We start from the raw sequence: 27,332 nt of genomic DNA on the forward strand, positions 1-27,332 counted from the left end.
ATGGCGGTGGTGGTAATGAGGAGGACAAGGTGGTGGTTGTGGCTCCTCCTCCCTTGGCCTCCTCTTCTTCCTCCTCCGGGAAATCATCGACTTCCCCGGCTCCTCTGAGCAGCAGGCGTCTCAACTTCCGCTACTCGAAGGTGCCTCGCTCGCTCGTTCACTCATTCACTCGCTCGTTCACTCATTCGCTCGCTCGTTCGCTCATTCGCTCGCTCGTTCGCTCATTCGCTCGCTCGTTCGCTCATTCGCTCGCTCGTTCACTCGCTCGCTCGCTCGTTCGCTCATTCGCTCGCTCGCTCGCTCGTTCACTCGTTCACTCGTTCGCTCGCTCGTTCGCTCGCTCGTTCACTCATTCGCTCGCTCGTTCACTCATTCGCTCGCTCGTTCACTCATTCGCTCGCTCGTTCACTCATTCGCTCGCTCGTTCGTTCACTTGCTCGTTAATTCGCTCACTGATTAATTCAGAGTTAATTCAGTGATCTATCGCCCGCTCATTCTTTCAGAGCTCGCCCGCTCGTTCATTCGAGCGCTCACTTTCACCCACTCGCTGACGTGACTCATTCGCTGGCTTATCGTGTGTGTGTGTGTGTGCGCGTGTGTGCGTGCGTTCATCAGGAGCGACTGATGCAGATCAAAGAGCTGAGTCCTGCAGCTCAACTGCGCCCCAAGTGTCTCCGTGACAAGTTTGACTGGTGAGTGGGTGAGCTGGTGGCTGCCTGGGTGGGTGAAGCTGGTGGGTGGGTGGGTGGGTGAGCTGGTGGCTGGCTGGGTGGGTGAAGCTGGTGGCTGGCTGGGTGGGTGAGCTGGTGGCTGGCTGGGTGGGTGAGCTGGTGGCTGGGTGGGTGGGTGAGCTGGTGAGTGGGTGAGCTGGTGGCTGGCTGGGTGGGTGAGCTGGTGGCTGGCTGGGTGGGTGAGCTGGTGGCAGGCTGGGTGGGTGAGCTGGTGGCTGGGTGGATGGGTGAGCTGGTGGCTGGCTGGGTGGGTTAAGCTGGTGGCTGGGTGGGTGAAGCTGGTGGCTGGGTGAGCTGGTGGGTGGGTGAGCTGGTGGCTGGCTGGGTGGGTGAGCTGGTGGCAGGCTGGGTGGGTGAGCTGGTGGCAGGCTGGGTGGGTGAGCTGGTGGCTGGGTGGATGGGTGAGCTGGTGGCTGGCTGGGTGGGTTAAGCTGGTGGCTGGGTGGGTGAAGCTGGTGGCTGGGTGAGCTGGTGGGTGGGTGAGCTGGTGGCTGGCTGGGTGGGTGAGCTGGTGGCTGGCTGGGTGGGTGAGCTGGTGGCTGGCTGGGTGGGTGAGCTGGTGGCTGGCTGGGTGGGTGAGCAGGTGGCTGGCTGGGTGGGTGAAGCTGGTAGCTGGCTGGGTGGGTGAGCTGGTGGCTTGCTGGGTGGGTGAAGCTGGTGGCTTGCTGGGTGGGTGAAGCTGGTAGCTGGCTGGGTGGGTGAGCTGGTAGCTGGCTGGGTGGGTGAAGCTGGTGGCTGGGTGGGTGGGTGAAGCTGGTGGGTGGGTGAGCTGGTGGCTGGGTGGGTGAGCTGGTGGCTGGCTGGGTGGGTGAAGCTGGTGGGTGGGTGAGCAGGTGGCTGGGTGGGTGAGCTGGTGGCTGGCTGGGTGGGTGAAGCTGGTGGGTGGGTGAGCAGGTGGCTGGGTGGGTGAGCTGGTGGCTGGCTGGCTGGGTGAGCAGGTGGCTGGGTGGGTGAGCTGGTGGCTGGCTGGGTGGGTGAGCTGGTGGCTGGCTGGGTGGGTGAGCTGGTGGCTGGGTGGGTGGGTGAGCTGGTGGCTGGCTGGGTGGGTGAGCTGGTGGCTGGGTGGGTGGGTGAAGCTGGTGGCTGGGTGGGTGGGTGAGCTGGTGGCTGGGTGGGTGGGTGAAGCTGGTGGCTGGGTGGGTGAAGCTGGTGGGTGGGTGAGCTGGTGGCTGGGTGGGTGGGTGAGCTGGTGGCTGGCTGGGTGGGTGAAGCTGGTAGCTGGCTGGGTGGGTGAGCTGGTGGCTTGCTGGGTGGGTGAAGCTGGTGGCTGGGTGGGTGGGTGAGCAGGTGGCTGGCTGGGTGAAGCTGGTAGCTGGCTGGGTGGGTGAGCTGGTGGCTGGCTGGGTGGTTGAAGCTGGTGGCTGGGTGGGTGGGTGAGCAGGTGGCTGGGTGGGTGAAGCTGGTAGCTGGCTGGGTGGGTGAGCAGGTGGCTGGGTGGGTGGGTGAGCTGGTGGCTGGGTGAGCTGGTGGCTGGGTGAGCTGGTGGCTGGGTGAGCTGGTGGCTGGGTGAGCTGGTGAGCTGGTGGCTGGGTGGGTGAGCTGGTGGCTGGCTGGGTGGGTGAGCTGGTGGCTGGCTGGGTGGGTGAGCTGGTGGCTGGCAGGGTGAGTGGCTGGGTGGGTGAGTGGCTGGGTGGGTGAGCTGGTGGCTGGGTGAGCTGGTGGCTGGCTGGGCGAGTGGCCGAGTTGGTGGACCTCTGCTTAGACTTTTGTGTGTCCGTGCGTAGCGATGGGGTGTGGGACCCCGAGCGCTGGCACGCATCCCTCTACCCCGACGGGGAGCCAGCCCCTGCCCCCGCCCCCTCCGTTGGGGGGCCCGGGGCAGGCGCGGCGCTGGTGGGAGGGGTCCCCGAGGGGTTGGTGGGGGGCACGGCCACGGTGGGGGGCGGTGGCGGTGGGAAGAGGGAGCGCTCTCTGGACGGGGAGAGGGCGCTGGCGAAACGGCGATCATCCGGTGAGGCTCCAACCCCCGACCACGAGCCACTGTGAACCCCACCCACCCACCCACACGGCCACTGTGAGCCCCACCCACCCACCCACACGGCCACTGTGAACCCCATCCACCCACCCACACGGCCACCGTGAACCCCACCCACCCACACGGCCACCGTGAACCCCACCCACCCACACTGCCACTGTGAACCCATCCACCCACCCACCCACAAGGGCCACTGTGAACCTCACCCACCCACCCACCCACACGGCCACTGTGAACCCATCCACCCACCCACCCACACGGCCACTGTGAACCCACCCACCCACACGGCACCTCTGTCTTTGTGCAAGTGAATGGGTAAGGGTGAATCGTGTTTCTGTGTGCGTCTCTCTCTCTGTGTGCGTCTCTCTCTCTCTCTGTGTGCGTCTCTGTCTCTCTCTGTGTGTGCGTCTCTCTCTCTCTGTGTGCGTCTCTCTCTCTCTGTGTGTGCGTCTCTCTCTCTCTCTCTCTCCAGATCCCCGTGAAAGAATCCGAGAGGAGGATGACATCGAGGTTGTGCTGAGTCCGCAGAGACGGAGCTTTGGCAGCGGCTGCCAGGTTGCTCACCCACTCACCCACTCACCGCCTCGCCCGCTCACCCACTCACCGCCTCGCCCCGCTCACCCACTCACCGCCTCGCCCGCTCACCCACTCACCGCCTCGCCCCGCTCACCCACTCACCGCCTCGCCCGCTCACCCGCTCACCGCCTCGCCCGCTTACCCACTCACCGCCTCGCCCGCTCACCCACTCACCGCCTCGCCCGCTCACCCGCCCACCGCCTCGCCCGCTCACCCACTCACCGCCTCGCCCGCTCACCCACTCACCGCCTCGCCCCGCTCACCCACTCACCGCCTCGCCCGCTCACCCGCTCACCGCCTCGCCCGCTTACCCACTCACCGCCTCGCCCGCTCACCCGCCCACCGCCTCGCCCGCTCACCCGCTCACCGCCTCGCCCCGCTCACCCACTCACCGCCTCGCCCGCTCACCCGCCCACCGCCTCGCCCGCTCACCCACTCACCGCCTCGCCCACTCACCCGCTCACCGCCTCGCCCCGCTCACCCACTCACCGCCTCGCCCGCTCACCCACTCACCGCCTCGCCCGTTCACCCACTCACCGCCTCGCCCCGCTCACCCACTCACCGCCTCGCCCGCTCACCCACCCACCGCCTCGCCCGCTCACCCACCCACCGCCTCGCCCGCTCACCCACTCACCGCCTCACTCACCCACTCACCGCCTCGCCCGCTCACCCACGGAAACGCCCGCTCGCCCACACGCACGCCCACCTACTCGCCTGCCCACACATGCCCGCTCACCCGCACGCCTGCTCGCCCACCCGCCCGCTCTCACCCACACACTCGTCACCACCACCACCACCACGTTGATCTCCATCCAGCAGTGGATAGACCCTGGTGATGTTGCATTGATCTCCATCCAGCAGCGGACGGACCCTGTCTGAAGGGGGGGTGGGTGCGCGCGTGTGTGTGTGAGCGTGTGTGAGCGTGTGTGTGTGTGAGCGCGTGTGTGTGTGTGTGAGCGCGTGTGTGTGTGTGTGAGCGCGTGTGTGTGTGTGTGTGAGCGCGTGTGTGTGTGTGTGTGAGCGCGTGTGTGTGTGTGTGAGCGCGTGTGTGTGTGTGTGTGTGAGCGTGTGTGTGTGTGTGTGAGCGTGTGCGTGTGTGTGAGCGTGTGTGTGTGAGCGCGTGTGTGTGTGTGTGAGCGCGTGTGTGTGTGTGTGAGCGTGTGTGTGTGTGTGTGTGAGCGCGTGTGTGTGTGTGTGAGCGCGTGTGAGCGTGTGTGTGTGTGTGTGTGAGCGCGTGTGAGCGTGTGTGTGTGAGTGTGAGCGCGTGTGTGTGTGTGTGAGCGTGTGTGCGTGTGAGCGCGTGTGTGTGTGTGTGTGAGCGCGTGTGCGTGTGAGCGTGTGTGTGTGTGTGTGAGCGTGTGTGTGTGTGTGTGAGTGTGTGAGCGTGAGTGTGTGAGCGCGTGTGTGTGCGTGTGGGGAGCGGTGGTGTAGCTGTTAGCGCTACGCTGCGCTATGAACCCGGCGACCCGGGTTCGATTCCCGCTCACGGCCAACACCAGTGACGATTATCTGAACCGGTCCCGGGCCTCCCCTAGGTCGAATCGGCCTCAAATGAGTACCTGGTGCGGTGTGTAGTAAACATCGCCACTGGGGAGACAAAGGCGGTCGGGCGTGGTGCTGGCCACCCACCCCCTCGTGTACCGTTCCGGCCTTCATAGGTGCTCGCTAACAGCACTTGCCCCTACAGTCTGTTAAGGCTACATGGGGGATCTGTGTGTGTGCACGTGTGTGTGTGTGTGTACGTGTGTGTGTGTGCACGTGTGTGTGTGTGTGTACGTGTGTGTGTGTGCACGTGTGTGTGTGTGTACGTGTGTGTGTGCACGTGTGTGTGTGCACGTGTGTGTGTGTGTGTGCACGTGTGTGTGTGTGTGTGCACGCACGTCCCCTCCGCAGGTGAACCCCGTGTCTCCCCTCTGCGGCCCGGTAGTCTCCGGTCGACCGGCCGGCAGTCCCCTGGAAGCCGGAGAACACCTTGGTGCAGGGGAGAGGGCCCTCCTGGGTGGGAGAGGAGGAGGAGGTGGTGGAGGTGGTGGAGGAGGTGGAGGAGGTGGAGGAGGAGGAGGAGGTGGAGGACTCTCCACCGTTGATCGTCGCCCCGTTGGGAGTGGCAGGGTTCTGATCAAAGCTCTGGAGCGGGATGGGAGGGACCTCCTGATGAGGGATGGGAGGGACCTCCTGAGGGATGGGAGGGATGGAAGGGAGCTCCTGAGGGATGGGAGGGATGGGAGAGACCACCTGAGGGATGGGAGAGACCTGAGGGATGGGAGAGACCTCGGGAGGGATGGGAGAGACCTGAGGGATGGGAGGGATGGGAGAGACCTCCTGAGGGATGGGAGAGACCTCCTGAGGGATGGGAGGGATGGGAGAGACCTCCTGAGGGATGGGAGGGATGGGAGAGACCTTCTGAGGGATGGGAGGGATGGGAGAGACCTTCTGAGGGATGGGAGGGACCTCCTGAGGGATGGGAGGGATGGGAGGGACCTCCTGAGGGATGGGAGGGATGGGAGGGACCTCCTGAGGGATGGGAGGGATGGGAGGGATGGGAGAGACCTCCTGAGGGATGGGAGGGATGGGAGGGACCTCCTGAGGGATGGGAGGGATGGGAGGGACCTCCTGCTGAGGGATGGGAGGGATGGGAGGGATGGGAGGGACCTCCTGAGGGATGGGAGAGACCCGAGGGATATCCGGGACCTGAGAGACCGCAACAAGGACAAGAGATTCCGGGTGAGTGAGCTTGTGGGTGGGTGAGGTGCGAGTGAACGGTGGGTGGGTGAGGTGTGAGTTGAACGGTGGGTCGGGTGAGTTGAACGATGGGTCGGGTGAGGTGTGAGTTGAACGGTGGGTGGGTGAGTTGAACGGTGGCTGGGTGAGTTGTGAGTTGAATGATGGGTCGGGTGAGGTGCGAGTGAACGGTGGGTCGGGTGAGTTTAACGGTGGGTGAGTTGTGAGTGGAACGGTGGGTCGGGTGAGTTGGGTGACTGAGTGGGTGCCACGGTGATTGTCTAAGAGCTCCACAGCAGATGCTCGGCGGGGGGGGGCCCCCTTACGCCTGGTACAGTAAACATCGATGAGCTTTAGCCGAGATTATTTGCGGTGCATTTGCGCTTGGTTCGATATCGGCCGCTCGGTTGAGCCGATGTCGCTTGCGATGTCCACGGCTCTTCTTTAGAAAGACGTAGGTCGCTTTGTGGCGGGGCATTACCTGGTACGCACTAAACACAGTTTAGTTGGAGATTAATTGCTCTACACTTCCTACATCATGATGATGATGGTGGTGATGGTGATAACAGCCACTCGTTTGAGCTGCTGTTCACTGGCGATGGCCAGTGTCGCTTCTAAAGAAGAGCTTTGCACACGGTTTCGGTTTGTATTCTTGGTTCTTTCGGTAAGGTCACCACGTGGAAGGGAAACAATAAAATAATTCAAAAATATATAAAACAATAAAATTATTATTCTTGGTTCTTTCGGTAAGGTCACCACGTGGAAGGGAAACAATAAAATAATTCAAAAATATATAAAACAATAAAATTATTGTAAAACAATAAAATTATTATTCTTGGTTCTTCCGGTAAAGTCACCACCACGTAGAAGGGAAAAAAATAAAAATATAAAACAATAAAATTCTCACGACGTTTCGACTGCAACACCCAAGCAATCATCATCAGGTGTGAACACCACAGCATCATCACACCTGATGGTGACGATTGCGTGTGTTGCAGTCGAAACGTCGTGAGAATTTTATTGTTTAATATTTTTATTGTTTTATTGTTTCCCTCCTACGTGGTGGTGACTTTACCGAAAGCAAGAATAATAATTTTATTGTTTTATATTTTTATTATTTTATTGTTTCCCCTTCTACGTGGTGGTGACTTTACCGAAAGAACCAAGAATAATAATTTTATTGTTTTACAATAATTTTATTGTGTTATATTTTTATTATTTTATTGTTTCCCTTCTACGTGGTGGTGACTTTACCGAAAGAACCAAGAATAATAATTTTATTGTTTTACAATAATTTTATTGTTTTATATTTTTATTATGTTATTGTTTCCCCTTCTACGTGGTGGAGACTTTACCGAAAGAACCAAGAATAATAATTTTATTGTTTAACAATAATTTTATTGTTTTATATTTTTTATTATTATTTTATTGTTTCCCTTCTACGTGGTGGTGACTTTACCGAAAGAACCAAAAATAATAATTTTATTGTTTTACAATAATTTTATTGTTTTATTATTTTATTGTTTCCCCTTCTACGTGGTGGTGACTTTACCGAAAGAACCAAGAATAATAATTTTATTGTTTTATTGTTTCCCTTCTGCGTGGTGGAGACTTTACCGGAAGAACCAAGAATAATAATTTTATTGTTTTATATTTTTATTATTTTATTGTTTCCCTCCTACGTGGTGGAGACTTTACCGTAAGAACCAAGAATATGAATCCCTGCAGTCACGAAAGCTTTAAATCGAGGTTTCCAGTTTAGTTTCGGTTTAATTTATTTGGAATAACCGCGTGAGGCCATTTTCGGGCCTCTTGATTCTAGTGCCAACCGTAGCAAACAATACAATTCACGAGATGCATTTACAATTTACCGTACGCAAATTGAAACATCCCCCTTACAGTTCAGCGCAGGGGGGGTGGGCCTCTCTTACACCTGCTAACAATGAACGGAGTTCGGATTTAAAACGACGTGGCCGGGAGTCTGAGCCCGTTCCCTGCTCACCTTTTTGGGGTGGCGACAGGGATGTCCTCTGGCTCCCACACCATTTGACGCCGTCTTTGACATCGCAACAGACAAAGAAAGCTCCCCCCCCCCCTATAGCCTTGACAGACTGTTGTTGCGAATGCTCTTTGCGAGCTCAGCTGTGGCACACGGGAGGGGTGGGTGGGTGAGGTTTGCACACCGCTACACCAGGTACTCGTATTGAGGCCGAGTCGACCTAGGGGAGGCCCAGGAGCCGTTTTAGATGATCGCCACTGGCGGTGTTGGCCGTGAGCGGGAATCGAACTTGGGTCGCCGGGTTCGTAGCGCGGCGTGGCGCTCACCGCTACGCCCACACGCGCAGACGCTCGCTCGCCCACACGCTCACTCACTCGCCCACACACACGCTCACTCGCTCACACACACACTCACTGGCTCACACACACACGCTCACTCGCTCACTCGCTCACACACACACTCACTCGCTCACACACACACACACTCACTCGCTCACTCGCTCACACACACACTCACTCGCTCACACACACACTCGCTCACACACACACACTCACTCACTCGCCCACACACTCACTCACTCGCCCACACACTCACTCACTCGCCCACTCGCCCACACACGCGCTCACTCGCTCACTCGCCCACACACACACGCTCACTCGCCCACACACACGTGCTCACTCGCCCACACACACACGCTCACTCGCCCACACACACACGCTCACTCGCACACTCGCCCACACACACACGCTCACTCGCACACTCGCCCACACACACACGCTCACTCGCACACTCGCCCACACACACACACGCACCCACGCTCTCACTCGCCCACACACACACGCTCTCAAACGCCCGCTCGCTCTCGCCCGCGCACAGAGGGACGCCCCAGGGGAGCTGCTGCCCCGTCGCTACACCGACCAGCACCACCACCAGCAGCAGCAGCAGCAGAGGCAGCGGCGCCGTGACCACCACCACCACCACCACCAGGACGATGAGCCCGAGTGGTTCTCAGCGGGCCCCACCAGCCAGTCGGACACCATCGAGCTCACGGGCCTGCCTGACGACCGGCGCCGTGGACCGCAGCAGCAGCAGCAACAGCAGCAGCAGCAGCAGCAGCAACAGCGACCGGGTAAGGGGGTGGAGGAGCGGAGGCGGTCGTAAGGCGCACGGCCACTGTGAGCCCCACACAGTCACACGGCCACTGTGAACCCATCCACCCACCCACCCACACGGCCACTGTGAACCCCACCCACCCACCCACACGGCCACTGTGAACCCCACCCACCCACCCACACGGCCACTGTGAGCCCCACCCACCCACCCTCACGGCCACTGTGAACCCCACCCACCCACCCTCACGGCCACTGTGAGCCCCACCCACCCACCCACACGGCCACTGTGAACCTCACCCACCCACCCACACGGCCACTGTGAACCCCACCCACCCACCCTCACGGCCACCGTGAACCCCACCCACCCACCCACACGGCCACTGTGAACCCCACCCACCCACCCTCACGGCCACTGTGAACCCCACCCACCCACACGGCCACTGTGAGCCCCACCCACCCACACGGCCACTGTGAACCCCACCCACCCACACGGCCACTGTGAACCCCACCCACCCACCCACACGGCCACCGTGAACCCCACCCACCCACACGGCCACTGTGAACCCCACCCACCCTCACGGCCACTGTGAACCCCACCCACCCACACGGCCACTGTGAACCCCACCCACCCACCCACACGGCCACTGTGAACCCCACCCACCCTCACGGCCACTGTGAACCCCACCCACCCACACGGCCACTGTGAACCTCACCCACCCACCCACACGGCCACTGTGAACCCCACCCACCCACCCACACGGCCACTGTGAGCCCCACCCACCCACACGGCCACTGTGAACCCCACCCACCCACACGGCCACCGTGAACCCCACCCACCCACCCTCACGGCCACTGTGAGCCCCACCCACCCACCCTCACGGCCACTGTGAGCCCCACCCACCCACCCTCACGGCCACTGTGAACCCCACCCACCCACCCTCACGGCCACTGTGAGCCCCACCCACCCACCCTCACGGCCACTGTGAACCCCACCCACCCACACGGCCACTGTGAACCCCACCCACCCACCCTCACGGCCACTGTGAACCCCACCCACCCACACGGCCACTGTGAACCCCACCCACCCACCCACACGGCCACTGTGAACCCACCCACCCACCCTCACGGCCACTGTGAGCCCCACCCACCCACACGGCCATTGTGAACCCATCCACCCACCCACACGGCCATTGTGAACCCCACCCACCCACCCTCACGGCCACCGTGAACCCCACCCACCCACTCACCCACCCACCCACACGGCCACTGTGAACCCCACCCACCCACCCACACGGCCACTGTGAACCCCACCCACCCACACGGCGGCCACTGTGAACCCCACCCACCCACACGGCCACTGTGAACCCCACCCACCCACCCACACGGCCACTGTGAACCCCACCCACCCACCCTCACGGCCACTGTGAACCCCACCCACCCACACGGGCACTGTGAACCCCACCCACCGACACGGCCACTGTGAACCCACCCACCCACACGGCCACCGTGAACCTCACCCACCCACACGGCCACGGTGAACCCCACCCACACGGCCACGGTGAACCCCACCCACCCACACGGCCACTGTGAACCCCACCCACCCACACGGCCACCGTGAACCCCACCCACCCACACGGCCACCGTGAACCCCACCCACCCACCCACACGGCCACTGTGAACCCCACCCACCCACACGGCCACTGTGAACCCCACCAACCCAAACGGCCCCTGTGAACCCCACCCACCCACCCACACGACCACTGTGAACCCCACCCACCCACACGGCCACTGTGAACCCCACCCACCCACACGGCCACTGTGAACCCCACCCACCCACCCACACAGCCACCGTGAACCCCACCCACCCACACAGCCACCGTGAACCCCACCCACCCACACGGCCACTGTGAACTCCCCCCCCCCCCCCTCCTTCCCACTCAGCTTCCTCAGAGGTAGACGGAGGTGGAGGTTCAATTCCACGTCCACGAGGGGGCGAGGGAGGTGCTGGCCCTGCCAAGCCACCACCACCGCAGCAGCAGAATCAGCAGCAGGATCAGCAGCAGCAGGATCAGCAACAACAGCAGCAGGATCAGCAACAACAGCAGCAGGATCAGCAGCCGCAGCAGAATCCGAATCGGCAGCAGGAATCTCAGTCGTTTCCCTTCGACTTCAATGAATTCTTCAACCTGGATCGGAATATTCCGGAGCTCACCGCGGTGAGTGGTGGTCGCAGTGGTGGTCGCTCGATCGTGAAGGACGTGGTGGTGGTGGTTGTGGTGGTGTATGTCATAGAGGGCTTGATGATTGTTGTGGTGGTTGTTGAGGTGTATGTCATAGAGGGCTTTTGATGATGGTTGTGGCTACAACCCTCTGTGTGTAGATTGTTGTGGTGGTGGTGTGCATCATGGAGGACTTGATGGTTGTTGTGGTGTACGTCATAGAGGACTTGATGATGGTTGTGTCTACAACCCCCTGTGTCTAGATTGTTGTGGTGGTGGTGTGCATCATGGAGGACTTGATGGTTGTGGTGGTGATAATGGTGGTTGTGGTGTATCTCATAGAGGGCTTGATGATGGTTGTGTCTACAACCTCCTGTGTCTAGATTGTTGTGGTGGTTGTTGTGGTGTATATCATAGAGCGCTTGATGATGGTTGTGGCTACAACCCGCGTATGTAGATTGTTGTGGTGGTTGTTGTGGTGTACGTCATAGAGGGCTTGATGATGGTTGTGGCTACAACCCCCTGTGTCTAGATTGTTGTGGTGGTGGTTGTGGTGTACATCATAGAGGGCTTGATGATGGTTGTCTACAAACCCCTTGTGTGTAGATTGTGGTGGTGGTTGTGGTGTATATCATAGAGGGCTTGATGATGGTTGTGTCTACAAACCCCTGTGTCTAGATTGTTGTGGTTGTGGTGTGCATCATGGAGGACTTGATGGTTGTGGTGGTGATAATGGTGGTTGTGGTGTACGTCATAGAATGCTTGATGATGGTTGTGTCTACAACCCCCTGTGTAGATTGTTGTGGTGGTTGTTGTGGTGTACGTCATAGAGGGCTTGATGGTGGTTGTGTCTACAACCCCCTGTGTAGATTGTTGTGGTGGTTGTTGTGGTGTACGTCATAGAGGGCTTGATGATGGTTGTGTCTACAACCCCCTGTGTGTAGATTGTTGTGGTTGTGGTGGTTGTTGTGGTGTATGTCATAGAGGGCTTGATGGTGGTTGTGTCTACAAACCCCTGTGTGTAGATTGTTGTGGTGGTGGTGGTTGTGGTGTACATCATAGAGGGCTTGATGATGGTTGTGTCTACAACCCTCTGTGTGTAGATTGTTGTGGTGGTTGTGGTGTATGTCATAGAGGTCTTGATGATGGTTGTCTACAACCCCCTGTGTGTAGATTGTTGTTGTGGTGGTTGTTGTGGTGTACATCATGGAGGGCTTGATGATGGTTGTGTCTACAAACCCCTGTGTAGATTGTTGTGGTTGTGGTGTATGTCATAGAGGGGTTGATGATGGTTGTGGCTACAACCCGCGTATGTAGATGGTGGTGGTGGTTGTGGTGTATATCATAGAGGGCTTGATGATGGTTGTGTCTACAAACCCCTGTGTGTAGATTGTTGTGGTGGTGGTGGTGTGCATCATGGAGGACTTGATGGTTGTGGTGGTGATAATGGTTGTTGTGGTGTACATCATGGAGGACTTGATGATGATGGTTGTGTCTACAAACCCCTGTGTGTAGATTGTTGTGGTGGTGGTTGTGGTGGTGGTTGTGGTGGTGTATGTCATAGAGGGCTTGATGATGGTTGTGTCTACAACCCACTGTGTAGATTGTTGTGGTGGTGGTTGTGGTGGTGTATGTCATAGAGGGCTTGATGATGGTTGTGTCTACAACCATCTGTGTGTAGATTGTTGTGGTGGTGGTGGTTGTGGTGTATGTCATAGAGGGCTTGATTGATGGTGGTTGTGTCTACAACCCCCTGTGTGTAGATTGTTGTGGTGGTGGTTGTGGTGGTGTATGTCATAGAGGGCTTGATGATGGTTGTGTCTACAACCCACTGTGTAGATTGTTGTGGTGGTGGTGGTTGTGGTGTACGTCATAGAGGGCTTGATGATGGTTGTGACTACAACCCTCTGTGTGTAGATGGTTGTGGTGGTTGTTGTGGTGTATATCATAGAGGGCTTGATGGTTGTGTCTACAATCCGCGTATGTAGATTGTGGTGGTTGTTGTGGTGTATGTCATAGAGGGCTTGATGATGGTTGTGTCTACAACCCACTGTGTGTAGATTGTGGTGGTGGTGGTGGTTGTGGTGTACGTCATAGAGGGCTTGATGATGGTTGTGTCTACAACCCCCTGTGTGTAGATTGTTGTGGTGGTGGTTGTGGTGTACATCATAGAGGGCTTGATGATGGTTGTCTACAAACCCCTTGTGTGTAGATTGTGGTGGTGGTTGTGGTGTATATCATAGAGGGCTTGATGATGGTTGTGTCTACAAACCCCTGTGTCTAGATTGTTGTGGTTGTGGTGTGCATCATGGAGGACTTGATGGTTGTGGTGGTGATAATGGTGGTTGTGGTGTACGTCATAGAACGCTTGATGATGGTTGTGTCTACAACCCCCTGTGTAGATTGTTGTGGTGGTTGTTGTGGTGTACGTCATAGAGGGCTTGATGGTGGTTGTGTCTACAACCCCCTGTGTAGATTGTTGTGGTGGTTGTTGTGGTGTACGTCATAGAGGGCTTGATGATGGTTGTGTCTACAACCCCCTGTGTGTAGATTGTTGTGGTTGTGGTGGTTGTTGTGGTGTATGTCATAGAGGGCTTGATGGTGGTTGTCTACAAACCCCTGTGTGTAGATTGTTGTGGTGGTGGTGGTTGTGGTGTACATCATAGAGGGCTTGATGATGGTTGTGTCTACAACCCTCTGTGTGTAGATTGTTGTGGTGGTTGTGGTGTATGTCATAGAGGTCTTGATGATGGTTGTCTACAACCCCCTGTGTGTAGATTGTTGTTGTGGTGGTTGTTGTGGTGTACATCATGGAGGGCTTGATGATGGTTGTGTCTACAAACCCCTGTGTAGATTGTTGTGGTGGTGGTTGTGGTGTATGTCATAGAGGGGTTGATGATGGTTGTGGCTACAACCCGCGTATGTAGATGGTTGTGGTGTATATCATAGAGGGCTTGATGATGGTTGTGTCTACAAACCCCTGTGTGTAGATTGTTGTGGTGGTGGTGGTGTGCATCATGGAGGACTTGATGGTTGTGGTGGTGATAATGGTTGTTGTGGTGTACATCATGGAGGACTTGATGATGATGGTTGTGTCTACAAACCCCTGTGTGTAGATTGTTGTGGTGGTGGTTGTGGTGGTGGTTGTGGTGGTGTATGTCATAGAGGGCTTGATGATGGTTGTGTCTACAACCCACTGTGTAGATTGTTGTGGTGGTGGTTGTGGTGGTGTATGTCATAGAGGGCTTGATGATGGTTGTGTCTACAACCATCTGTGTGTAGATTGTTGTGGTGGTGGTGGTTGTGGTGGTGTATGTCATAGAGGGCTTGATGATGGTTGTGTCTACAACCCACTGTGTGTAGATTGTTGTGGTGGTGGTGGTTGTGGTGTACGTCATAGAGGGCTTGATGATGGTTGTGACTACAACCCTCTGTGTGTAGATGGTTGTGGTGGTTGTTGTGGTGTATATCATAGAGGGCTTGATGGTTGTGTCTACAATCCGCGTATGTAGATTGTGGTGGTTGTTGTGGTGTATGTCATAGAGGGCTTGATGATGGTTGTGTCTACAACCCACTGTGTGTAGATTGTTGTGGTGGTGGTGGTTGTGGTGTACGTCATAGAGGGCTTGATGATGGTTGTGTCTACAACCCCCTGTGTGTAGATTGTTGTGGTGGTGGTTGTGGTGTATATCATAGAGGGCTTGATGATGGTTGTGGCTACAACCCTCTGTGTGTAGATTGTTGTGGTGGTGGTTGTGGTGTATATCATAGAGGGCTTGATGATGGTTGTGGCTACAAACCCCTGTGTGTATGTTGTTGTGGTGGTGGTTGTTGTGGTGTATGTCATAGAGGGCTTGATGATGGTTGTCTACAACCCTCTGTCTAGATTGTTGTGGTGGTGGTGGTTGTTGTGGTGTATGTCATAGAAGGCTTGATGATGGTTGTGTCTACAACCCCCTGTGTAGATTGTTGTGGTGGTGGTTGTGGTGTACGTCATAGAGGGCTTGATGATGGTTGTGTCTACAACACCCTGTGTGTAGATTGTTGTGGTGGTGGTTGTGGTGTACGTCATAGAGGGCTTGATGATTGTTGTGTCTACAACCCCCGTGTGTAGATTGTTGTGGTGGTTGTTGTGGTGTACGTCATAGAGGGCTTGATGATGGTTGTGTCTACAACCCTCTGTGTGTAGATTGTTGTGGTGGTGGTTGTGGTGTACATCATAGAGGGCTTGATGATGGTTGTGTCTACAACCCTCTGTGTGTAGATTGTTGTGGTGGTTGTGGTGTATGTCATAGAGGTCTTGATGATGGTTGTCTACAACCCCCTGTGTGTAGATTGTTGTTGTGGTGGTTGTTGTGGTGTACATCATGGAGGGCTTGATGATGGTTGTGTCTACAAACCCCTGTGTGTAGATTGTTGTGGTGGTGGTGGTGTGCATCATGGAGGACTTGATGGTTGTGGTGGTGATAATGGTTGTTGTGGTGTACATCATGGAGGACTTGATGATGATGGTTGTGTCTACAACCCCCTGTGTGTAGATTGTTGTGGTGGTGGTTGTGGTGTATGTCATAGAGGGCTTGATGATGGTTGTGTCTACAACCCCCTGTGTCTAGATTGTTGTGGTGGTGGTGTGCATCATGGATTACTTGATGGTTGTGGTGGTGATAATGTTGGTTGTGGTGTACATCATAGAGGGCTTGATGATGGTTGTGTCTACAACCCCCTTGTGTGTAGATTTTTGTGGTGGTTGTTGTGGTGTATATCATAGAGGGCTTGATGATGGTTGTGTCTACAAACCCCTGTGTGTAGATTGTTGTGGTGGTTGTTGTGGTGTATGTCATAGAGGGCTTGATGGTGGTTGTGTCTACAACCCCCTGTGTGTAGATTGTTGTGGTGGTGGTTGTGGTGTATGTCATAGAGGGCTTGATGATTGTTGTGGTGGTGGTTGTTGTGGTGTACATCATAGAGGGCTTGATGATGGTTGTGGCTACAACCCTCTGTGTGTAGATTGTTGTGGTGGTGGTTGTGGTGTACATCATAGAGGGTTTGATGATGGTTGTGTCTACAACCCACTGTGTATGTTGTTGTGGTGGTGGTGGTTGTTGTGGTGTATGTCATAGAAGGCTTGATGATGGTTGTGTCTACAACCCGCGTGTGTAGATTGTTGTTGTGGTGGTTGTGATGTATATCAGAGGGCTTGATGATGGTTGTGGCTACAACCCTCTGTGTGTAGATTGTTGTGGTGGTGGTGGTTGTGGTGTATGTCATAGAGGACTTGATGATGGTTGTGTCTACAACCCTCTGTGTGTAGATTGTTGTGGTGGTGGTGTGCATCATGGAGGACTTGATGGTTGTGGTGGTGGTGTTGTGGTGGTGATGATGGTTGTTGTGGTTGTAGATTGTAGAGGACATGATGATGATGGTTGTGGTAATGATGGTTGTTGTGGTTGTTGTGGTTGTTGTTGTAGATTGTAGAGGACATGATGGTTGTGGTGTTGTAGATTGTAGAGGACATGATGGTTGTTGTGGTTGTTGTAGTTGTTGTGGTTGTAGATTGTAGAGGACATGATGGTTGTGGTTGTAGATTGTAGAGGACATGATGGTTGTTGTGGTTGTAGATTGTAGAGGACAGGATGGTTGTGGTAGTGGTGATGATGGTTGTTGTGGTTGTTGTGGTTGTAGATTGTAGAGGACATGATGGTTGTTGTGGTTGTAGATTGTAGAGGACATGATGGTTGTGGTGGTTGTTGTGTTGATGGTTGTTGTGGTTGTAGGTTGTAGAGGACATGAGGGTTGTGGTGGTGGTTGTGGTTGTAGATTGTAGAGGACATAATGGTTGTGGTGGTGGTGATGGTTGTGGTGGTTGTAGGTTGTAGAGGACATGATGGTTGTTGTGGTTGTTGTAGATTGTAGAGGACATGATGGTTGTGGTAGTGGTGATGATGGTTGTTGTGGTTGTTGTAGATTGTTGTGTTTGTAGATTGTAGAGGACATGATGGTTGTGGTGTTGTGGCGACGATGGTTGTTGTGGTTGTTGTAGATTGTAGAGGACATGATGGTTGTGGTTGTAGATTGTAGAGAACATGATGGTTGTGGTAGTGGTGATGATGGTTGTTGTGGCTGTTGTGGTTGTAGATTGTAGAGGACATGGTTGTTGTGGTTGTGGTGGTTGGTGTGGTTGTTGTAGATTGTAGAGGACATGATGGTTGTTGTGGTGGTGGTGGTGATGATGGTTGTGGTGGTTGTTGTGGTTGTTGTAGATTGTAGAGGACATGATGGTTGTTGTGGTAGTGGTGATGATGGTTGTTGTGTTTGTAGATTGTAGAGGACATGATGGTGGTGGTGGTGGTGATGGTGGTTGTTGTGGTTGTTGTGGTTGTTGTGGTTGTTGTGGTTGTTGTAGATTGTAGAGGACATGATGGTTGTTGTGGTTGTTGTAGATTGTAGAGGACATGATGGTGGTGGTGGTAGTGATGATGGTTGTTGTGGTTGTTGTAGATTGTAGAGGACATGATGATGGTTGTTGTGGTTGTTGTTGTTGTAGAGGACATGATGGTGGTTGTGGTGGTTGTTGTGGTTGTTGTAGATTGTAGAGGACATGATGGGCGACCGTGCTGGAGCCTCTTCCAGCCGCTTCAGTCGCTGGTTCTCCAACCCCCCCCAGCAGCAGCAGCAGCAGGGGGCAGCAGACGGCGAAGGTGTGTCCAGACTTGTGGGCCACCCCGTATGACGTCACCCCCTATGTGTCCAGACTTGTGGACCACCCCGTACGACGTCACCCCCTATGTGTCCTGACTTGTGGGCCACCCTGTGTGACGTCACCCCCTATGTGTCCTGACTTGTGGGCCACCCTGTACGACGTCACCCCCTATGTGTCCTGACTTGTGGGCCACCCTGTATGACGTCGCCCCCTATGTGTCCTGACTTGTGGGCCACCCTGTATGACGTCACCCCCTATGTGTCCTGACTTGTGGGCCACCCTGTATGACGTCACCCCCTATGTGTCCTGACTTGTGGGCCACCCTGTATGACGTCGCCCCCTATGTGTCCTGACTTGTGGGCCACCCTGTACGACGTCACCCCCTATGTGTCCTGACTTCTGGGCCACCCTGTATGACGTCACCCCCTTTGTGTCCTGACTTGTGGGCCACCCTGTGACGTCACCCCCTATGTGTCCTGACTTGTGGGCCACCCTGTATGACGTCACCCCCTATGTGTCCTGACTTGTGGGCCACCCCGTATGACGTCACCCCCTATGTGTCCTGACTTGTGGGCCACCCTGTACGACGTCACCCCCTATGTGTCCTGACTTGTGGGCCACCCTGTATGACGTCACCCCCTATGTGTCCTGACTTCTGGGCCACCCTGTATGACGTCACCCCCCTGTGTCCTGACTTGTGGGCCACCCTGTATGACGTCACCCCCTATGTGTCCTGACTTGTGGGCCACCCTGTATGACGTCACCCCCTATGTGTCCTGACTTGTGGGCCACCCTGTACGACGTCACCCCCTATGTGTCCTGACTTGTGGGCCACCCTGTATGACGTCACCCCCTATGTGTCCTGACTTGTGGGCCACCCTGTACGACGTCACCCCCTATGTGTCCTGACTTGTGGGCCACCCCGTATGACGTCACCCCCCTATGTGTCCTGACTTGTGGGCCACCCTGTGTGACGTCACCCCCTATGTGTCCTGACTTCTGGGCCACCCTGTATGACGTCACCCCCCTATGTGTCCTGACTTCTGGGCCACCCTGTATGACGTCACCCCCTATGTGTCCTGACTTCTGGGCCACCCTGTGTGACGTCACCCCCTATGTGTCCTGACTTGTGGGCCACCCTGTGACGTCACCCCCTATGTGTCCTGACTTGTGGGCCACCCTGTATGACGTCACCCCCTATGTGTCCTGACTTGTGGGCCACCCTGTACGACGTCACCCCCTATGTGTCCTGACTTGTGGGCCACCCTGTACGACGTCACCCCCTGTGTGTCCTGACTTGTGGGCCACCCTCTATGACGTCACCCCCTATGTGTCCTGACTTGTGGGCCACCCTGTATGACGTCACCCCCTATGTGTCCTGACTTGTGGGCCACCCTGTATGACGTCACCCCCTATGTGTCCTGACTTGTGGGCCACCCTGTGTGACGTCACCCCCTATGTGTCCTGACTTGTGGGCCACCCTGTGTGACGTCACCCCCTATGTGTCCTGACTTGTGGGCCACCCTGTGTGACGTCACCCCCTATGTGTCCTGACTTGTGGGCCACCCTGTATGACGTCACCCCCTATGTGTCCTGACTTGTGGGCCACCCTGTATGACGTCACCCCCTATGTGTCCTGACTTGTGGGCCACCCTGTATGACGTCACCCCCTATGTGTCCTGACTTGTGGGCCACCCTGTATGACGTCACCCCCTATGTGTCCTGACTTGTGGGCCACCCTGTACGACGTCACCCCCTATGTGTCCTGACTTGTGGGCCACTCTGTACGACGTCACCCCCTATGTGTCCTGACTTGTGGGCCACCCTGTACGACGTCACCCCCTATGTGTCCTGACTTGTGGGCCACCCTGTATGACGTCACCCCCCTATGTGTCCTGACTTGTGGGCCACCCTGTGACGTCACCCCCTATGTGTCCTGACTTGTGGGCCACCCTGTATGACGTCACCCCCTATGTGTCCTGACTTGTGGGCCACCCTGTACGACGTCACCCCCTATGTGTCCTGACTTGTGGGCCACCCTGTACGACGTCACCCCCTGTGTGTCCTGACTTGTGGGCCACCCTCTATGACGTCACCCCCTATGTGTCCTGACTTGTGGGCCACCCTGTATGACGTCACCCCCTATGTGTCCTGACTTGTGGGCCACCCTGTATGACGTCACCCCCTATGTGTCCTGACTTGTGGGCCACCCTGTGTGACGTCACCCCCTATGTGTCCTGACTTGTGGGCCACCCTGTGTGACGTCACCCCCTATGTGTCCTGACTTGTGGGCCACCCTGTGTGACGTCACCCCCTATGTGTCCTGACTTGTGGGCCACCCTGTATGACGTCACCCCCTATGTGTCCTGACTTGTGGGCCACCCTGTATGACGTCACCCCCTATGTGTCCTGACTTGTGGGCCACCCTGTATGACGTCACCCCCTATGTGTCCTGACTTGTGGGCCACCCTGTATGACGTCACCCCCTATGTGTCCTGACTTGTGGGCCACCCTGTATGACGTCACCCCCTATGTGTCCTGACTTGTGGGCCACCCTGTACGACGTCACCCCCTATGTGTCCTGACTTGTGGGCCACCCTGTACGACGTCACCCCCTATGTGTCCTGACTTGTGGGCCACCCTGTACGACGTCACCCCCTATGTGTCCTGACTTGTGGGCCACCCTGTATGACGTCACCCCCCTGTGTCCTGACTTGTGGGCCACCCTGTATGACGTCACCCCCCCTATGTGTCCTGACTTGTGGGCCACCCTGTATGCCGTCACCCCCCTATGTGTCCTGACTTGTGGGCCACCCTGTATGACGTCACCCCCAGCGGGTGGTCTCTCCGTCCGAACGGGCGACCTGACCTCCCTCGTCGTCGGAGGAGTCGGAGGTGGTGGAGGTGGTGGAGGTGGTGGAGGAGGTGGAGGTGGAGGAGGAGCGGGAGGGGTGGACGGCGGCCGCAAGGTGGACGTGGTGGACCTGCTGAAGAGGGCCAAGGTCGACTCGCGCATGCTGGGCCAGCTGGCGAGCAACAGGGAGCGACTCCGGCAAAACGGTGAGGGGGCGGCGGGTGACTCGCTTGCTCGCTCGCTCACTCGCTCGCTCGCTCGGCCATCCGTGAGGTCGTTTGCCACCGTTCATTCGCTCGCCCACCCACGCAAGTGACCGGCCGCTCGCTCAACCGTTGAGACGCTCGCCCCGCTCGCCCCCTCGCTCAACCAATCGCCCGCTCGCCCAACCAATCGCCCGCTCGCTCAACCAATCGCCCGCTCGCTCAACCATTCGTCCGTTAGCCGACCCATCCACTCGCCCAACCCTCTCTCTCTGCCTCTCGGCCCACTCATCCGCCATCTCGGCACACTCGCCCACCCAACCACTCGCCCACCCAACCACTCGCCCACCCAACCACTCGCCCACCCAACCACTCGCCCACCCAACCACTCGCCCACCCAACCACTCGCCCACCCAACCACTCGCCCACCCAGCCACTCGCCCACCCAACCACTCGCCCACCCTCCTCACCCCCCCCACTCACCCTCTCCCACCCACCCCCACCCCACTCACCCACCCCACTCACCCACCCACCCCACCCACCCACCCCACTCACCCACCCACCCCACTCACCCACCCCACTCACCCACCCCACTCACCCACCCACCCTCCCCACCCACCCACCCCACTCACCCACCCACCCTCCCCACCCACCCACCCCACTCACCCACCCACCCTCCCCACCCACCCACCCCACTCACCCACCCACCCTCCCCACCCACCCACCCCACTCACCCACCCACCCTCCCCACCCACCCACCCCACTCACCCACCCACCCTCCCCACCCACCCACCCCACTCACCCACCCACCCTCCCCACCCACCCACCCCACTCACCCACCCACCCTCCCACCCACCCACCCCACTCACCCACCCACCCTCCCCACCCACCCTCCCCACTCACCCACCCACCCTCCCCACCCACCCTCCCCACTCACCCACCCACCCTCCCCACTCACCCACCCACCCTCTCCACCCACCCTCCCCACTCACCCACCCCACTCACCCTCTCACCCTCCCCACTCACCCTCCCCACTCACCCTCCCCACCCACCCTCCCCACTCACCCTCCCCACCCACCCACCCACTCACCCTCCCCACCCACCCACCCACTCACCCTCCCCACTCACCCACCCACTCACCCTCCCCACTCACCCACCCCACTCACCCACCCCACTCACCCTCCCCACTCACCCACCCCACCCACTCACCCTCCCACCCACTCACCCACCCCACTCACCCACCCCACTCACCCTCACCACTCACCCTCACCACTCACCCTCACCACTCACCCTCCCCACTCACCCTCCCCACTCACCCTCACCCACTCACCCTCCCCACTCACCCTCACCCACTCACCCTCCCCACTCACCCACTCACCCTCCCCCACTCACCCACTCACCCTCCCCACTCACCCACTCACCCTCACCACTCACCCTCACCACTCACCCTCTCACCCTCCCCACTCACCCTCCCCACTCACCCTCCCCACTCACCCTCCCACTCACCCTCCCACCCACCCCACTCACCCACCCACTCACCCTCCCCACCCACCCCACTCACCCACCCCACTCACCCTCCCCACCCTCCCCACTCACCCACCCCACCCACTCACCCTCCCACCCACTCACCCACCCCACTCACCCTCACCACTCACCCTCACCACTCACCCACTCACCCTCCCCACTCACCCTCCCCACTCACCCTCCCCACCCACCCCACTCACCCACCCTCCCCACCCACCCCACTCACCCACCCACCCCACTCACCCACCCCACTCACCCACCCACCCTCCCCACCCACCCACCCCACTCACCCACCCACCCTCCCCACCCACCCTCCCCACTCACCCACCCACCCTCTCCACCCACCCTCCCCACTCACCCACCCCTCTCACCCTCTCACCCTCCCAACCTCACCCTCCCCACTCACCCTCCCCACTCACCCTCCCCACTCACCCACCCTCCCCACCCACCCCACTCACCCACCCACCCTCTCCACCCACCCTCCCCACTCACCCACCCCACTCACCCTCCCCACTCACCCTCCCCACTCACCCTCCCCACTCACCCTCCCCACTCACCCTCCCCACTCACCCTCCCCACTCACCCTCCCTACTCACCCTCCCCACTCACCCTCCCCCCTCACCCACTCACCCTCCCCACTCACCCTCACCCACTCACCCTCCCACTCACCCACTCACCCTCCCCACTCACCCACTCACCCTCACCACTCACCCACTCACCCTCACCCTCCCCACTCACCCACTCACCCTCACCACTCACCCTCACCACTCACCCTCTCACCCTCCCCACTCACCCTCCCACTCACCCTCCCCACCCACCCCACTCACCCACCCACTCACCCTCCCCACCCACCCCACTCACCCACCCCACTCACCCTCCCCACCCTCCCCACTCACCCACCCCACCCACTCACCCTCCCACCCACTCACCCACCCCACTCACCCTCACCACTCACCCTCCCCACTCACCCTCCCCACTCACCCTCCCCACTCACCCTCTCCACCCACCCCACTCACCCACCCTCCCCACCCACCCCACTCACCCACCCTCCCCACCCACCCCACTCACCCACCCACCCCACTCACCCACCCCACTCACCCACCCACCCCACTCACCCACCCACCCTCCCCACCCACCCACCCCACTCACCCACCCACCCTCCCCACCCACCCACCCACCCTCTCCACCCACCCTCCCCACTCACCCACCCCTCTCACCCTCTCACCCTCCCCACTCACCCTCCCCACTCACCCTCCCCACTCACCCACCCACCCTCCCCACTCACCCACCCACCCTCCCCACCCACCCACCCACCCTCTCCACCCACCCTCCCCACTCACCCACCCCACTCACCCTCTCACCCTCCCCACTCACCCTCCCCACTCACCCTCCCCACTCACCCTCCCTACTCACCCTCCCCACCCACCCTCCCCACTCACCCTCCCCACCCACCCACCCACTCACCCTCCCCACTCACCCACCCACTCACCCTCCCCACTCACCCACCCACTCACTCTCCCCACTCACCCACCCCACTCACCCACCCACTCACCCTCCCCACCCTCCCACTCACCCACCCCACCCACTCACCCTCCCACCCACTCACCCACCCCACTCACCCTCACCACTCACCCACTCACCCTCCCCACTCACCCTCCCCACTCACCCACTCACCCTCACCCACTCACCCTCCCCACTCACCCACTCACCCTCCCCACTCACCCACTCACCCTCACCACTCACCCACTCACCCTCACCCACTCACCCTCCCCACTCACCCACTCGCCCTCACCACTCACCCTCACCACTCACCCTCTCACCCTCCCCACTCACCCTCACCACTCACCCTCCCCACTCACCCTCCCACTCACCCTCCCCACCCACCCCACTCACCCACCCACTCACCCTCCCCACCCACCCCACTCACCCACCCCACTCACCCTCCCCACCCTCCCCACTCACCCACCCCACCCACTCACCCTCCCACCCACTCACCCACCCCACTCACCCTCACCACTCACCCACTCACCCTCCCCACTCACCCTCCCCACTCACCCACTCACCCTCACCCACTCACCCTCCCCACTCACCCTCCCCACTCACCCTCCCCACTCACCCTCCCCACTCACCCTCCCCACTCACCCTCCCCACTCACCCTCCCCACCCACCCCACTCACCCACCCCACTCACCCTCACCACTCACCCTCCCCACTCACCCTCCCCACCCTCCCCACCCACCCTCCCCACCCACCCCACCCACTCACCCACTCACCCTCCCCACCCACCCCACTCACCCACCCCACTCACCCTCCCCACTCACCCTCACCCACCCACCCTCCCCACCCACCCTCCCCACTCACCCACCCACTCACCCACCCCACTCACCCACTCACCCTCCCCACTCACCCACCCACTCACCCTCCCCACTCACCCACCCACTCACCCACCCACTCACCCACCCCACTCACCCTCCCCACTCACCCTCCCCACTCACCCACTCACCCTCTCACCCTCCCCACTCACCCACTCACCCTCTCACCCTCCCCACTCACCCTCCCCACTCACCCACTCACCCTCTCACCCTCCCCACTCACCCTCCCCACTCACCCTCCCCACTCACCCTCCCCACTCACCCCACTCACCCACCCACCCACCCCACTCTCCCTCCCCACCCACCCCACTCACCCACTCACCCTCCCCACTCACCCACTCACCCACCCTCCCCACTCACCCACCCACCCCACTCTCCCTCCCACCCACTCACCCACCCCACCCACCCCACCCACCCACCCACCCACCCCCAACCCACCCTCTCTCCTCCCCCTCAGCCCACTCGGGTCGTGTCTTGAGTGTGGAGGACCTCGAGGCGTCTCTGCATCCCAGCCGCCCAACGTCAACCACCGCCGCCCCTGCTCCTCCTCCTCCTCCACCGCCACCATCCACCACGGCTCCCATCATGGCCTCGGAGCTGGAGCGCTCGCTAGGAGCCGGCGGCTCCGCAGTTCGACTCCTGCCCGTGGTGGTGGACTGTGGAGGTGGTGACGGTGGTGGTGGTGGAGGTGGTGGTGGTGGTGGTGGAGCGGACATGGCGGCGTTTGACCGCCTGGTCAAGTGCATGAAGGCTGGGGGAACGCTCCCCACGCTGCCGTCTCGACACAGACCGGTGGGTTCACGGTGGCCGTGTGGGTGGGTGGGTGGGGTTCACGTTGGCCGTGTGGGTGGGTGGGTGGGTTCACGGTGGCCGTGTGGGTGGGTGGGTGGGTGGGGTTCACGGTGGCCGTGTGGGTGGGTGGGTGGGGATCACGGTGGCCGTGTGGGTGGGTGGGTGGGGTTCACGGTGGCCGTGTGGGTGGGTGGGTGGGGTTCACGGTGGCCGTGTGGGTGGGTGGGTGGGGTTCACGGTGGCCGTGTGGGTGGGTGGGTGGGGTTCACGGTGGCCGTGTGGGTGGGTGGGTGGGGTTCACGGTGGCCGTGTGGGTGGGTGGGTGGGGTTCACGGTGGCCGTGTCAGCACTGGTCACCTGAGCTGAGCAGCGGTGATTGTATTATCATGTTTATGTCTCTGTCATTGACTGTCTCTCTGTCTCCATGTCTGCTTCTGTGTGTGGTGTGTGCCCCGGTCTCCGTGTGTGTGTCTCTCTCTGTGTCTCTCTCTGTGTCTCTCTCTGTGTCGCTCTCTGTGTCTCTCTCTGTGTCTCTCTCTGTGTGTCTCTCTCTGTGTCTCTCTCTCTGTGTCTCTCTCTGTGTGTCTCTCTCTGTGTCTCTCTGTGTCTCTCTCTGTGTCTCTCTCTGTGTCTCTCTCTGTGTCTCTCTCTGTGTCTCTCTCTGTGTCTCCTCCTAGGCTGAGAATTCCTCCGATCTCGCCATGAAGAACCTACTGCAGGTGTGCGCGCACCGGCCTATCCAACCTCGCCCACCTCCACCCCTCGACACGCAAGCATCTCCTACGTCTCTGACGACGTTTAATGTGGTGTAGCAGTAGCAGTGCGTGGTCGGGAATTGGTGATTTTAAATTTGAACCTAATTTAATGTGGGGGGAGCCACGGTGGTGTGATGTTAACTAGCTCGACCCCGACGATCGGACCCCACGACCTCCTGCGTACCAGGCGAGGTAGTCAACATCTCACCACGTGGAGAGAGAGACTCAGACTCCATCACAGTCACGACCTCCTGTGTACCAGGCGAGGTAGTCAACATCTCACCACGTGGAGAGAGAGAGACTCAGACTCCATCACAGTCACGACCTCCTGTGTACCAGGCGAGGTAGTCAACATCTCACCACGGCGAGAGAGAGACTCAGACTCCATCACAGTCACGACCTCCTGTGTACCAGGCGAGGTAGTCAACATCTCACCACGTGGAGAGAGACTCAGACTCCATCACAGTCACGACCTCCTGTGTACCAGGCGAGGTAGTCAACATCTCACCACGTGGAGAGAGACTCAGACTCCATCACAGTCACGACCTCCTGTGTACCAGGCGAGGTAGTCAACATCTCACCACGTAGAGAGAGAGACGCAGACTCCATCACAGTCACGACCTCCTGTGTACCAGGCGAGGTAGTCAACATCTCACCACGTGGAGAGAGACTCAGACTCCATCACAGTCACGACCTCCTGTGTACCAGGCGAGGTAGTCAACATCTCACCACGTGGAGAGAGAGAGAGGACTCAGACTCCATCACAATCACGACCTCCTGTGTACCAGGCGAGGTAGTCA

General features: G+C 58.7%; 1 protein-coding gene across 1 annotated transcript; it reads left to right on the forward strand.

Moving 5' to 3' along the window:
* Positions 1-27,287, forward strand: EIF4ENIF1 (eukaryotic translation initiation factor 4E nuclear import factor 1). The gene is made up of 10 exons (XM_076057824.1): positions 1-12; positions 616-692; positions 2,456-2,584; positions 5,871-6,006; positions 8,879-9,131; positions 11,056-11,330; positions 17,920-18,031; positions 20,869-21,093; positions 25,443-25,777; positions 26,455-27,287. The coding sequence occupies exons 1-10, from the start codon at positions 1-3 to the stop codon at positions 26,587-26,589; spliced, it is 1,689 nt and encodes a 562-aa protein (XP_075913939.1). The 3' UTR covers positions 26,590-27,287.
* Positions 27,288-27,332: the final 45 nt, after the last annotated feature.

Source organism: Petromyzon marinus, chromosome 84 (assembly GCF_048934315.1).
Source record: "Petromyzon marinus isolate PM22_M1 ecotype Great Lakes invasive population chromosome 84, UKy_Petmar_22M1.pri1.0, whole genome shotgun sequence".
Classification (NCBI taxonomy): domain Eukaryota; kingdom Metazoa; phylum Chordata; class Hyperoartia; order Petromyzontiformes; family Petromyzontidae; genus Petromyzon; species Petromyzon marinus.

Coding starts and splice junctions, on each gene's coding strand:
- EIF4ENIF1 (XM_076057824.1), top strand. Junction 9,132..11,055: donor GCAGCAGCAACAGCGACCGG/GTAAGGGGGTGG, acceptor CTTCCCACTCAG/CTTCCTCAGAGGTAGACGGA. Junction 21,094..25,442: donor GGAGCGACTCCGGCAAAACG/GTGAGGGGGCGG, acceptor CCTCCCCCTCAG/CCCACTCGGGTCGTGTCTTG.